The following is a 13,255-nucleotide window of genomic DNA, read 5'->3' on the forward strand; positions in this document are numbered from 1 at the left end:
TTGTAGGGTAGCAACCACTGTTTGAATAGTCTCCATTCGGAAATGGCGAATGTTTAGGAATTGATTTTGAGATCTTAGATCCAGAATGGGTCGGACGTCTCCGTTTGGTTTTGGGATTACAAAGAGGTTTGAATCAAAACCTGAACCTTGCTCTTTTAGGGGTACTTATGTGATCACCCCTTGAGACAGCAAGTAATCCAATCCTTTGAAGGCGGATCCTTGAGCTTCGAAAACTGAGAAGATGGGATCTCTCGAAATTCCAGCTTGTACCCTAGGGATACGGTGGATACTACCCACTTGTCCTGGATTTCTGTCTGCCATGCCGCTGAAAACTGACAAAGCCGTCCCCCCACTCGGCCGAGTGGGGGCGCCTCTTCATAAAGAGGCTTTGGGGTTTTGCTTGTTAGCTTTTGAACCCCACTGCTTCTGTTTTTTCTGGGCCTGGTCTTCTTTAGCCTTTGTGGCTGGCTGAAAATGCCATCGCCACTGGGTGGAGGTAGATTTACCAGGAGCCGGGGAGAGAGCACATTTAAAACAAGGTCGATTGTTTTTCTTTTTCTCTGGTAATAGAGTGGTCTTCCCACTCGATATCTTTTGGATAGATTTTTCCAAATCTTCCCCAAAGAGGCGTTTGCTATGAAAGGGGAAACTGGCCAAAAGTTTTTTGCATTGTGCCTCTGCTGACCAATGCTTTAGCCAAAGAATTCTGCAAATGTGCACCAGCTGGAGTGTGAGACGAGATGAATCTCTCATAGCATGTATTGTAAAACATAAGGCTTTAAGCAAATTCTCCCACAATTTGACTTGTTCTGGAGGCAGCTCCTTCAGCCCCTGTTTTACATGGTCCTTGAGGACCTGACACATGCCTACATTATACCTGTACATTATCCACTGGACAAGTCAGGTTCTTATTTAGACAAGGAATGGCTGCATCTACAGAAGGCAGACTCCACTCCTTGGGAAACTCTTTCTCCATAGGTCTAAAGAATGTCAAACTTCTTAGGAGGTGAGAGCGCTTATCTGGATGTAGCCAGTCTGCGTAGATTAACTTCTTTAATAACGGATGAACCGGAAAAGAGCATGCACCCTGAAGGGATTTTAATGAACCCAAAGAGGAGACAGGCGATTCAGTTAACTCCTAAGAGGGCAACCTGAATGCAGTACGCACTGTTTCAGCATAACATTTTACCTGTGACCTTAGCATCTGGGAAGAGAAGGGTTCCTCTGATATCCCTGATCCATCCGACTCCTCATCCCTGTCCTCTGTAGGGGTTACCTCATCCTTCTCCTCCTCCGATTTTTCTGAAAAGGGATGTAAAACCACCGAAGGAGATCTGCTTCGCTTTTTGTCCTTTTGCGATGACTTTGCGATTAGCGTAGTGATCTTCCCTTCTAATTTTTCCAGGGCTGCGGTAAAAGTGTCCTCAGTGACATATGCAGGCCCAGGTGCCACCAGAGAAAGTGTTACCCCTGATAGTGGCAATGGCTCCTTCTGTATAGGTATGTCAAAATTTACAGGGAAGGAAGGTACAGAGCAGGCAGGGCTAGAGCCCCCTGTCTCAGGAGGTGGTGCTTTCTTGTCTTTCTTCATCCCTGAATTCCTTCTAAGGGAAGACATATTACTAAGCAAGTGGCCGAGGTACCAAAATGCATATATCACTGTGTTCAGTTTAGCAATCTACATAAAAGTATGCAACTTAAACACATTTTCATGCAATGGAGTACGTGTCTCTCTTGGGAGTGCCCCACCACATAGAGCTTACGTGCCCCCTGAATGCTGCGGTGTCCCAAAGGAAAAGCTGCCAGCCTCCGATTCTCCTTTATGGCTCCTGTATTGAGCCCCATGCTTTAAACTAGCGCGTGCACACTCACGCTACACCGCCGATAAAGCGTGCCCCCGTGCGTGACCTAGGGCAAATGGAGGCTTTCCTGGGGCGAGGGGAAGCCTCCTCATGCTAGATATTGACTGTGCTGTGGCGTACTTGCCCAGCGTCTGGAGGAGAGAAGCGGTGGCCATTCTATGCAGAGCTCTGCAGCGGAGGAAGTGTGCTTGTCCTGTTGGATCGGACACTGTATAGAGCGTGGTGAGCAAAACTCAGCTCTTTACTCGCCTCTATTGGCGAAAAAAGAGAAGACACCTTTACTCAAAATTGGAAAAAGATCCTTAAGATTGCTTCTTAGGATTCCTTTTCCTCTTACCTTCATCCCCGCCCCAGGTTTTTCTGCTGAAAAAATTCAGACAGCACCAATCTTCACCCATCACGGCAGGTTTTGTGTGCCAACCTTCAGGGATATGGGTTCCTATTTAAAAAGGAGACCTCTCCCCTGGGCCTTGTAAAATACTTTTAGCATATGTAGCGAAAATGCTGGACCCTAGAGCCCAGTCCTCCGAAGAGAGGCATTACAGACGACGCCTCGTGCATGAGGCCCGGATCCCATCCAGGTTCAGCGTAATTTGGTGTCTTGGATGAAGCCAAAAGCATAGCTCTTTTTACCCCCAGAGGGTCTCTTTGACATAGCCCTGATGGGACGGGTTATTTGGAGGGGAACTGTCTTCAATTGGTTGTGCCAGTGTCCAATCACCGCAGGTGTACCTTAACCCATTATGTAATGAATGGCTCTGTGTCCCGTGGTGTACGATAAAGAAAAAAGTGTTTTGTCTTATTTTGTTTATATGTAGCAAAAAAAAATAAAACCCAGTGGTGATCGAATAGCACCAAGTGAAAGCAATTTGTATAAACAAAAAAATTATAAAAATGATTTTTGCATACAGTGTTGCATTACCACCCAATTGCCAGCTAGTAGCGCAGTGCTAAATAGCAAAAAATGCCCTGGTCATAAAGGGGGTAAAACCTTCTGGAGCTGAGGTGGTTAAAGTTTACAGCTATTTGCAGCCCCTCTCTTTTGATCCTGCTGCGAGGCATTTAAAAAACAATAGATTCCCTGAACACATATTAGGCTTGAGAAAGGAGGTTGTCTCTGAAATGTGTTGCCTCATGTTTCTGAAACATTCCCCCTGAAGGATCTCATTTCACATTCCCCCTGTTCCATTGCCTTTGAATTCTACCACAGGACTGCCGCACAGCCTAAAGGATACACATTGCATCACCAGCCCATACTGACAGCCCCACCGACCACAGGGAGCCGTCAGATAGCACTGCTCTCCTGAGTTTCACTGATCGTTTTTAAGAGAACTGTCAGTGCAATTGCAGTGATGGCAGTAAGTGTAATTTTTCCTCCTAGCTCTTGCATTCAATTTTCCATTGAGTTTTTTACACCTGAATTATACATGTACCTTTGCTATTAAACATCTGATTGGACACTGGCAACCAATCTCCTGAAGGAAGCTGCATAACATACATAACTACATCTCTTAATGTGTCCCCTAATTAACAAATGAGAAAAAAAAAATTGGTCCCAGGTGTCAACCATGCTAGGTTATGCCAGTGGTTTCTCTACCTTCCAATTTATCAGAGTTTTCAGTCTCGACTCCTACCATTCTCCCTGTTTATAAATATTTTTGCATTTAAACCAGTTTCTATTTATTTAATTTCAGAATGACGGAAATAATATTTTACCTTTAGTGCAAAAAGGTCACTTTCCAAGCTATGGCCTAATAATATAGTGTCACAGCTGAACATGCAGAGCAAAACTGCTTGAACATCTCGAAGAGTTATTCTTGTGTTTTCGAGATCTTCTTCAGTAACACCAGAAAACCTAAAAAAATAAAATAAAAACAAATTATACTAGAAATAGGTTTGAGAAAATCAGCTAATAAAAAGACAAAAGAACAAAAAAGTACCTATATTGTTCAATGCAACCATACCCCCACTGCCATACTGCAGCAAAGCAAAATAATACTTCTGGCATAATTAACAATAAAAATGACAAAAAGCAGTATAGCTATACTTATACTTTCATTTTGCCAGCCTTCGACATAACTTTTTAATGAATTTTGAGTATATTATACATACTGTACGTACAGTGTCAATAAAGAGCATTCATATTTTATTGTGATCGAAAATCTGTGGATATTATTTATCCCTGATCAACAGAAATAGAATCTTTAAAGTAAAAATAAATCTGTACGATTTAAATGCTTTACAATAAAAAAAAACACAAATTAACTGATTGCATAAGACACGGTTGTTTTCCCCATCTCTTTTCCAAACTGCTCCAGCTCTGTCAAGTCAATGAGAATTTTTATTGAACAGCCTTTTTGAGATCCAACCATACATTTTTCACTGAACCGAGATCTAGACCCCCGACCTGGACACCACCTAGTTTTGTTTTTAACTTTAGGCTATATGCCTGGGGTCATCGTCTTGCTGAAAGAGAATTTTTTTGGCCCAAAGCTCAGGCTTGTAGCAGACTACAACAGGATTTCTACTAGAAAGCAATTTGCTTAATTTATTCTACCCTCTACTCATTAACCTAATGGGAGCCTGCTGCAGTGAAGCATCCCCACAATGCTTCACAAAAGGGGATAGTGTGATTATGTAAGAAGAGGACCAGAGTTTGGTTTGCATGAAATAAGACATTTAGCCCAATTGCCAAAAGCCTAATTATGGTCTCAACACCATGAACTTGGCTTAACTGACTTCATATTCAACTTTGTGCATTCTGGCAAACCTCTTAGGGCACTTTTAGACTGGGGCAGGGGGGGAGTCTGTGGTAACCTTCATTAGCAGCACTGGCCTTTAGGAGCGGTGTATTCACCGCTCCCGCAAGGCCCCTAAGATGCTGCTAGCAGGCTTTTTTCTCCTGTCTAGCAAGCGCACTGCTCCAGTGTGAAAGCACTTGGGCTCTTACACTGGGATGGCAGGGGAGGTGTTTTTCAGGCGCTATTTTTTGCCCTTTAGAGGTGTTTCATTTAACAGTGGCTTTTTTATGCCACTACTCCATTAGGCTGCCACAGAGGCAGCCTATGTCAGCCATTGAGGCTTAAAAATTAATTCAGAGTTCACTATATTTCTAGATATTCTAGACCCTAAAATAGCTCTTCTACACCCCCTATTCCTGGCCTCCCCCAACTCCCAAGCAACGCTTGCCACCTTCCTTTTTATAGCACTGCTAGAAGTTGGAAGAAACCTACACTACCCTTGCAAGAACTTAAAACATGTATGAATATGTGCTCAAAATGTCTCAAAGTCTGGGAATGTTGGATATGCACTTCCTACCCTGAATCTATCTAGCCTCAGTTGCTTATAATTGTTTTTTTTATCATCTCTTGTTCCAGACTCTGAAGGGTAATTATATATTTTTCTACTTATTAGAAGTTATATTTACCACTCTCCCTTCCACCTTTGCCACCATGGGCCCCTACTGTTTACATCTAAAATGGCATGAGGGCCAGGGAACCTTGGGTGTGCCAAAGGTTTTGCATTATTTATTTTTAACTGCCCATATGAATTCCCCATAAAAAGAAGAGAAAGAAGCGCCACTAAGTGTAGTATTTGGTACAATTTATTAAAGCCCCCATATTGGGTTACTCACAAGCGGTAGATATAATGCAGGCTCTTTATTAATATAATCACTGGGGGGTCCGTCTTTGTGCTCCTCGTCTGCCGAGCGGGTCGGATGTCTCACACTGTGGGGAAGCAGGGCTTGTGTATGGAGGAAGTCCTCTGGCTGTTCCCGGGATCCTGGATGGACCGCACAGTGGAACGCAGCGTAGTGTAGATGGTACGAGGGGTGCCAACGTCACAGATCGCATGATGCTTTGCGACCTGTGAGTAACCCAATACAATATAAATTGTAGCAAATACTACATGTAGTGGTGCGTCTTTCTCTTTTTATCTGTTTACTACAGAGTGGGCTGCGCTCTGGATCAGTAGCTGACACAAGTGTATGGACTCCCACCATAAAATTTTTCCAAAAAACTTTTAAACAAAAATCTGTGTGTTTTTTGCTGTTGCACCTACTACCCAGAATTGTCAAAGAAGAAGTGCAGTATTCAGGGCTATGGGGAATTCATATAACAATTAAACTTAATTGTTATATGAATTCCCCATAGCCCTGAATACTGCACTTCTTCATTGACAATTCTGATGTAACTATACCTACTCGAAAACTCAACCAATTTAAACAGAAACTACTTAAAAGTTCTCAGGCCTCAAGTTAGGTCTCTCTTGATGGCCTCCCTTTCTAGATTGATTCTTTCTTCTATGGTCACTCACTCTTGGTGGCAGGCTTATCCCTGGCAGATTTATAGTTGTGCCATACTCACCCCCGCCCCCCTTTTCTTCATGACTGGTAACTGCATCCTAAGGAATAATATGAAAATTCCCATATCTATCCAAGAACTTGCATTTTTCCATGACCTATTCACAAAGTTGCTTAACCACATCAATAGCAGAATGTTCTACATGCAACATTAATTTTATTTTAGGCTGTAATTTTTTTAATGATGATCACTTATTTACCATATAAAAGAAAAGGACACACACTTTTCTTACTTACTTTGCCTGTAACAGAAAGTAAGTGCCTTGAAAGTATTCGTACCCCTTGAAATTTTCCACATTTTGTCATGTTGCATCCAAAAATGTAAAGGAAAATGATAAATGGTTTTCAATTTTTTTTTTACAAATAAATATCTGAAACGTGCGGCGTGCATTTGTATTCAGTCCTCTTTTAGCTAAAATCTAGTGGAACCAATTGCCTTTAAAAGTCACCTAATTAGTAAATAGAGTACAACTGTATGAAATGTAATCTCAGTATAAATACAGCGGTTCTGTGAAGCCCTCAGAGGTTTGTTAGAGAACCTTTGTGAACAAACCGCATCATAAAGACCAAGGAAAACACCAGATCAGGGATAATGTTGTGGAGAAGTTTAAACCAGGATTATATATATATATATATATATATATATATATATATATATATATATATATATATATATAATCGATGGCTTAGGCTATAAAGAGACTGCCAAGACCCTGAAACCGAGTTGCAGCATGGTGGCCAAGACCATACAGTGGTTTAATAGGAGAGGTTCCACTTAGAACAGGCCTCACCATGGTCTATCAAAGAAGTGGTGTGCACATCATATCCAGAGGTTGTCCTTGGGAAATAGACATACGAGTGCTTCCAGCTTTGCTGCAGAGGTTGAAGGGGTGGGGGTTCAGACTACAACATCACAAACTGCATCAAATTAGACTGCATGGCTGTCATCCCAGAAGGAAGCCTCTTCAAAAATATGATGTACAAGAAAGCCCGCAAACAGTTTGCTGAAGACAAGCAGACTAAGGTTCCTAGGAGCACAGTGGCCTCCATAATCCTTAAATGGAAGACGTTTGGGACGACCAGAACTCTTCCTAGAGCTGGCCGTCCGGCCAAACTGAGCTATCAGGGAAGAAGATCCTTGGTGAGAGAGGTAAAGAAGAACCCAACGATCACTGTGGCTGAGCTCCAGAGATGCAGTCGGGAGATGGGAGAAAGTTGTAGAAGGTCAACCATTACTGCAGCCCTCCACCAGTCGGGGCTTTATGGCAGAAAGACCCGACGGAAGCCTCTCCTCAGTGCAAGACACATAAAAGCCTGCATGGAGTTTCCTAAAAAAAAAACACCTGAAGGACTCCAAGATGATGAGAAATAAGATTCTCTGGTCTGATGAGACCAAGATAGAACTTTTTGGCCTTAAAGGGGTTGTAAAGGTTCGTCTTTTATTTTCTGAATTGGTTCCTTTAAGCTAGTGCATTGTTGGTTCACTTACCTTTTCCTTCCATTTCCCTTCTAAATGTTTTTTTCTTTGTTTGAATTTCTCACTTCCTGTTTCTCCTCAGTAAGCTTTCCACCATCATTCGAGCGGTGGAAAGTCATTTAGAACAGCTTACTGAATAGCTTACTGAGGAAGAACAGGAAGTGAGAAATAATTCAGACAAAGAAAAAAACATTTAGAAGGGAAATTGAAGGAAAAGGTAAGTGAACCAACAATGCACTAGCTTAAAGGAACCTATTTAGAAAATAAAAAACGAACCATTACAACCTCTTTAATTCCAAGCGGTATGTGTGGAGAAAACCAGGCACTGCTCATCACCTGTCCAATACAGTTCCAACAGTGAAGCATGGTGGTGGCAGCATCATGCTGTGGGGTGTTTTTCAGCTGCAGGGACAAGACAACTGGTTGCAATCGAGGGAAAGATGAATGCGGCCAAGTACAGGGATATCCTGGACAAAAAAACGTCTCCAGAGTGCTCAGGACCTCAGACTGGGCCGAAGGTTTATCTTCCAACAAGACAATGACCCTAAGCACACAGCTAAAATACCGAAGCAATGGCTTCACAACAACTCCATGACTGTTATTGAATGGCCCAGCCAGAGCCCTGACTTAAACCCAATTGAGCATCTCTAGAGAGACCTAAAAATGGCTGTCCACCAATGTTTACCATCCAACCTGACAGAACTGGAGTGGAATGGCAGAGGATCCCCAAATCCAGGTGTGAAAAACTTGTTGCATCGTTCCCAAAAAGACTCATAAGATCAAAAAGGGTGCTTCTACTAAACACTCAGCAAAAGGTCTGAATACTTCGGATCATGTGATATTTCAGTTTTTCTTTAATAAATCTGCAAAAATGTCAACAGTTCTGTGTTTTTCTGTCAATATGGGGTGCTGTGTGTACATTGAGGAAACAAATGAACTTAAATGATTTTAGCAAATGGCTGCAATATAACAAAGAGTGAAAATTTTAAGGGGTCTGAATACTTTCCGTACCCACTGTGTGTGTATATATATATATTTATTTATTACACACACACACACACACACACACACACACACAGCAAAAGTTTAGGAACCCCTGACAATTTCCATGATTGCCATTTATAAAAATGTGGGTATTTGGATCGGTAATTTCATTTTGATCTATCAAATAACTGAAGGACACAGTAATATTTCGGTAGTGAAATGAGGTTTATTGCATTAACAGAAAATGCGCAATATGCATCAAAACGAAATTAGACAGGTGCATAAATTTGGGCACCCTTGTCATTTTGTTGATTTGAAAACTGGTAACTACTTAGCACTGATTAATTGGAACACACAATTGGTTTGGTGAGCTCATTAAGCCTTGAACTTCATAGACAGGTGCATCCAATCATGAGAAAGGGTATTTAAAGTGGCCAATTGCAAGTTGTTGTTCTCTTTGACTCTCCTCTGAAGAGTGGCAACATGGGGGCCTCAAAACAACTTTCAAATGACCTGAAAACAAAGATTGTTCTACATTATGGTTTAGGGGAAGGCTACAAAAAGTTATCGCAGAAATATAAGCTGTCAGTGTCCACTGTGAGGAACATAGGGCCAGATTCACGTAGAATCGACTTACTCTGCGGCGGCGTAACGTATTACATTTACGTTACACCGCCGCAAGTTTTCCGCGCAAGTGCTTGATTCACAAAGCACTTGCCTGTAAACTTGCGGCGGCGTAGCGTAAATCCACCCGGCGCAAGCCCGACTAATTCAAATGGGGCGGGGACCATTTAAATTAGGCGCGTTCCCGCGCCGAACGTACTGCGCATGCTCTGTCCCTAAAATTTCCCGACGTGCATTGCGCTAAATGACGTCGCAAGGACGTCAATGGCGTCGAGCGCCATTCACGGACGACTTACGGAAACAACGTGAAATTTCAAATTTCGACGCGGGAACGACGGCCATACTTAACATTGGCTAGACCACCTAGAGGGCAGATTTCGTTTTACGCCGCGTATCTCTACGGAAACGACGTAAATTTACAGCGACGGGCAAAGCGTACGTTCGTAAATCGGCGTAACGAATCATTTGCATATTCTACGCCAGCCGCAATGGAATCGCCACCTAGCGGCCGGCCTAGAATTGCAGCATAAGATGCGACGGTGTAAGTCAATTACACCTGTCGGATCTTTGGGAGATCTAGGAGTAACCTGATTCTATGAATCAGGCGCATAGTTACGACGGACGGATCTCAGAGATACGACGGCGTATCAGGAGATACGCCGTCGTATCTCTTTTGTGAATCTGGCCCATTGTGAGGAAATGGAAGACCCCAGGCACAGTTCTTGTTAAGGCCAGAAGTGGCAGGCCACATAAAATTGGAGAGGCGAAGGATGGGGAGAATGGTCAAAACAGCCCACGGACCACCTCATCATCAACTTGTTGCAGATGGTGTCACTGTGCATCCTGTATGGGAGAGTGATGCAAAAAAAGCCTTTTCTGCACAAACGCCACAAACTGAGTCACTTGAGGTATGCAAACGCACATTTGGACAAGCCAGCTTCATTTTGGTATAAGGTGCTGTGGACTGATGAAACACAGATTAAGTTATTTGGTCATAACAAGGGGCGTTATGCATGGCGGCAAAAGAACACAGCACTCCAAGAAAAACACTTGCTGCCCACAGTAAAATTTGGTGGAGGTTCTATCATGCTGTGTGGCCATCTGGTTAAAGTTGAGCGTTGCATGGATTCCACTCTATATCCGCAGTTTCTTAAAGAATAATGTTGAGGAATCAGTCACAAAGTTGAAGTTACGCAGGGGCTGGATATTCAACAAGACAACAACCCAAAACACTGCTCAAAATCTACTCGGGCATTTATGCAGCGGAACAAGTACGATGTTCTGAAATGGCCATCCCAGTCCCCAGACCTGAATATCATTGAACATCTGTAGGGCGATTTGAAGCGCGCTGTCCATGCTCGGCAACCATCAAACCTAACTAAACTGGAGCTATTTTGCATTGAGGAATGGTCCAAAATACATTCATGCAGAATCCAGACACTCATTACAGGCTATGGGAAGCGTCTAGAGGCTGTTATTTATGCTAAAGGAGGCTCTATGAAATATTGATGTGATTTTTCTGTTGGGATGCCCAAATTTATGCACCTTTCTACTTTAGTTTTGATGCATATTGCGCATTTTCTGTTAATCCAATAAACCTCATTTCACTACTGAAATATTACTGTCCTTCAGTTATTTGATAGATCAAAATGAAATTGCTGATCCAAATATTATCAATATTTATAAATGATAAATCATGGAAATAGGGGTTCCTAAACTTTTGCATACATATTTATTATGCACGCACACACGCACACACACGCACACACACACGCACACACACGCACGCGCGCAATTTATGAACTTTTGTTGGTTATTAGGTCAGTTAGGTTGACTGTCTATTGCATTTCTTGAGGCTGTTAAATGCCAGAACCACATAAACTCTCTCAAAATGACCCAAGTTTTTGGAAAGTAGATATCCCAAGGCATTTAGCAACAGACATGGTGAGTATTTTAAAAATCTAATTTTTTGCCACGTTTTTTAAATGAAGAACATAAATTAAACCGCTCTCCATTTTTCTTTTTTAGAAGCATGAGCATACTTACAAGGGGTACCGCATTTGCAAAACTTTGTCACTGCCTAGCCACATAGGGTGGATAAAAATCCAACACCCATAATTTTCCAGGGGCATGAATTACATATCAGATTTTCTGTCAACTGAAAACACCTGCAAATTTATCCTACTTTGGAAAGCAGACAGCACAAGGCATTTTCTAAAAGGCATGGTCAGTCTGTAAAAAAGTTATTTTGACAAACGTTTTTGGAAAATAAAAAAAATTTCCAGCAAAGTTGTCGTTTTAACGTGATATTTCCCATAACCAGAATAGGTTCACTTAGAATTACATCTTACACCTCAAGCAGTCTACTACACTTCCTGGGTATGGGGATACCACATAAAATACACATCCAATTTCCTGACTATCTCATTTTCAGAGGCCCTGAAGTGCCAGGACAGTAGAATAGCTCCACAAAAGGTGAAAAACACTGGCATTGGCTACGATTGGCAAAACTAAAAACACTGGCGTCGGCTGTGATCAGTAAAATAAAGGTGTACTTGAATCGGATGTATTGCGGTAATATTATCAGGCAGGGCTCTGTCACTTTAAGTCTAGGGGTGCTGTGATTTGACACGCAGTACTGTTATTTGAACTAAAGCACTTGCTGCAATAAGCAGCCAGTTCTCCCCTCTCCTGCCTTCTCATCATAGCCAGTGTCTATACTTGTGAACGCTGTTATTGGACACAGCAATCATAAGATACATAGCCACTTTCATTGGCTCTGTACTTTGTCTGCAATTAGCACTTGTCCACTAACAAGTATGATCACAGGCATGGTTTATAGCTGTGCCCACTGCAATTGGTCACAGAGATCACAAAGTACAAGGTCAATCTTATTAGCTCTGTACATCTTGCCTGTGATCTGCACTATCCAATCACAGTGCCTGTGATCTGCAGCACCATCCAAATCACAGTGCGATCACTAGACTGTGTGCACACAAGTACAGTTCTGAGAGGATGTAAATCCACTCAGAAGAGCAATTGAACCTAACAATCGTTTAATAATAAACGGCCGCCTTCTGTTGTCAGTAATCCCAAGCAACTCCAATATTTAATTAATTTAATGTTCAAACCAATTGTTTAAGTGCTTTTTAGCGCATACCTGTGCGCATAAGCTGTGCAGCCAGACATATATTTACTGACATAGGGGGCACACATTTTTTATGGCCCATCCACCTGTATGTCCATTTGTGCATCTCCTCACACAAGGGGAACGACCTGAATGAGGGAATATTGATATTTTCTGTGTTTTTGTTTTCTGGTATCTCACTTTTGCATTACTATTTATATTTTTTCTTTCATTTTAGATTATACAGCGACAACCTTGCTTGACCCTCGCTCTGATGAAGAGGCTCCACCCTATATAAGCCTTGAAACGTTGGCACGTCTGTCTTTACTGCAATAGACAGCTTTCTTAGGGGGCGTTTTCTATACGCAATTTTTTGTCGCTATTATATATTGTTTTCTATGTTTTGTTATTATCCTTGTAATTTTTGATGTTTAAAAGTTGTTTGACCTCTGTATGCCCGGATTTGCTTGCCCCTTTTCTTGGTCATATTGGATGCTTTTACTACATTTTGTAACTTTGGCCTTGATGTGTTGTTCACTTTAACAACACTGAATACAATTTGATACTTTGTGACAATATCATTGTTTACCAATCAATTTTTCACTTTATTTACAACCAGTCTCCCAATCTAAAAGTCCCACCGAGGAAACACAACCCCAATTTTGGGGTACACATTTGTTTTAATAATAAACGGCCAGTCCTAAAGTGATTAACAGAAAAGTATGGCCAAAACTTTTTGAGATGTGCCAGGCTCTGGAAGGATTCTGACAATACTGTCCGAAACCACCCAGCTGCCTGACAGCTGGCGCCACCTTTTA

The 13,255-nt window shown here is 42.0% G+C and overlaps 1 protein-coding gene across 4 annotated transcripts in view; it reads right to left on the reverse strand.

The window, feature by feature from the left end:
* The window catches only part of REXO1 (RNA exonuclease 1 homolog), a 213,213-nt gene that overhangs the window by 24,995 nt on the left and 174,963 nt on the right, over positions 1-13,255 (reverse strand). For all 4 annotated transcript variants that reach the window (XM_040322589.1, XM_040322588.1, XM_040322586.1 and 1 more), the window contains one exon: positions 3,579-3,717. In XM_040322589.1, the coding sequence (XP_040178523.1) occupies positions 3,579-3,717 (139 nt within the window). The remainder of the gene's footprint in view (positions 1-3,578; positions 3,718-13,255) is intronic.

Source organism: Rana temporaria, chromosome 1 (genome assembly GCF_905171775.1).
Source record: "Rana temporaria chromosome 1, aRanTem1.1, whole genome shotgun sequence".
Classification (NCBI taxonomy): Eukaryota; Metazoa; Chordata; class Amphibia; order Anura; family Ranidae; genus Rana; species Rana temporaria.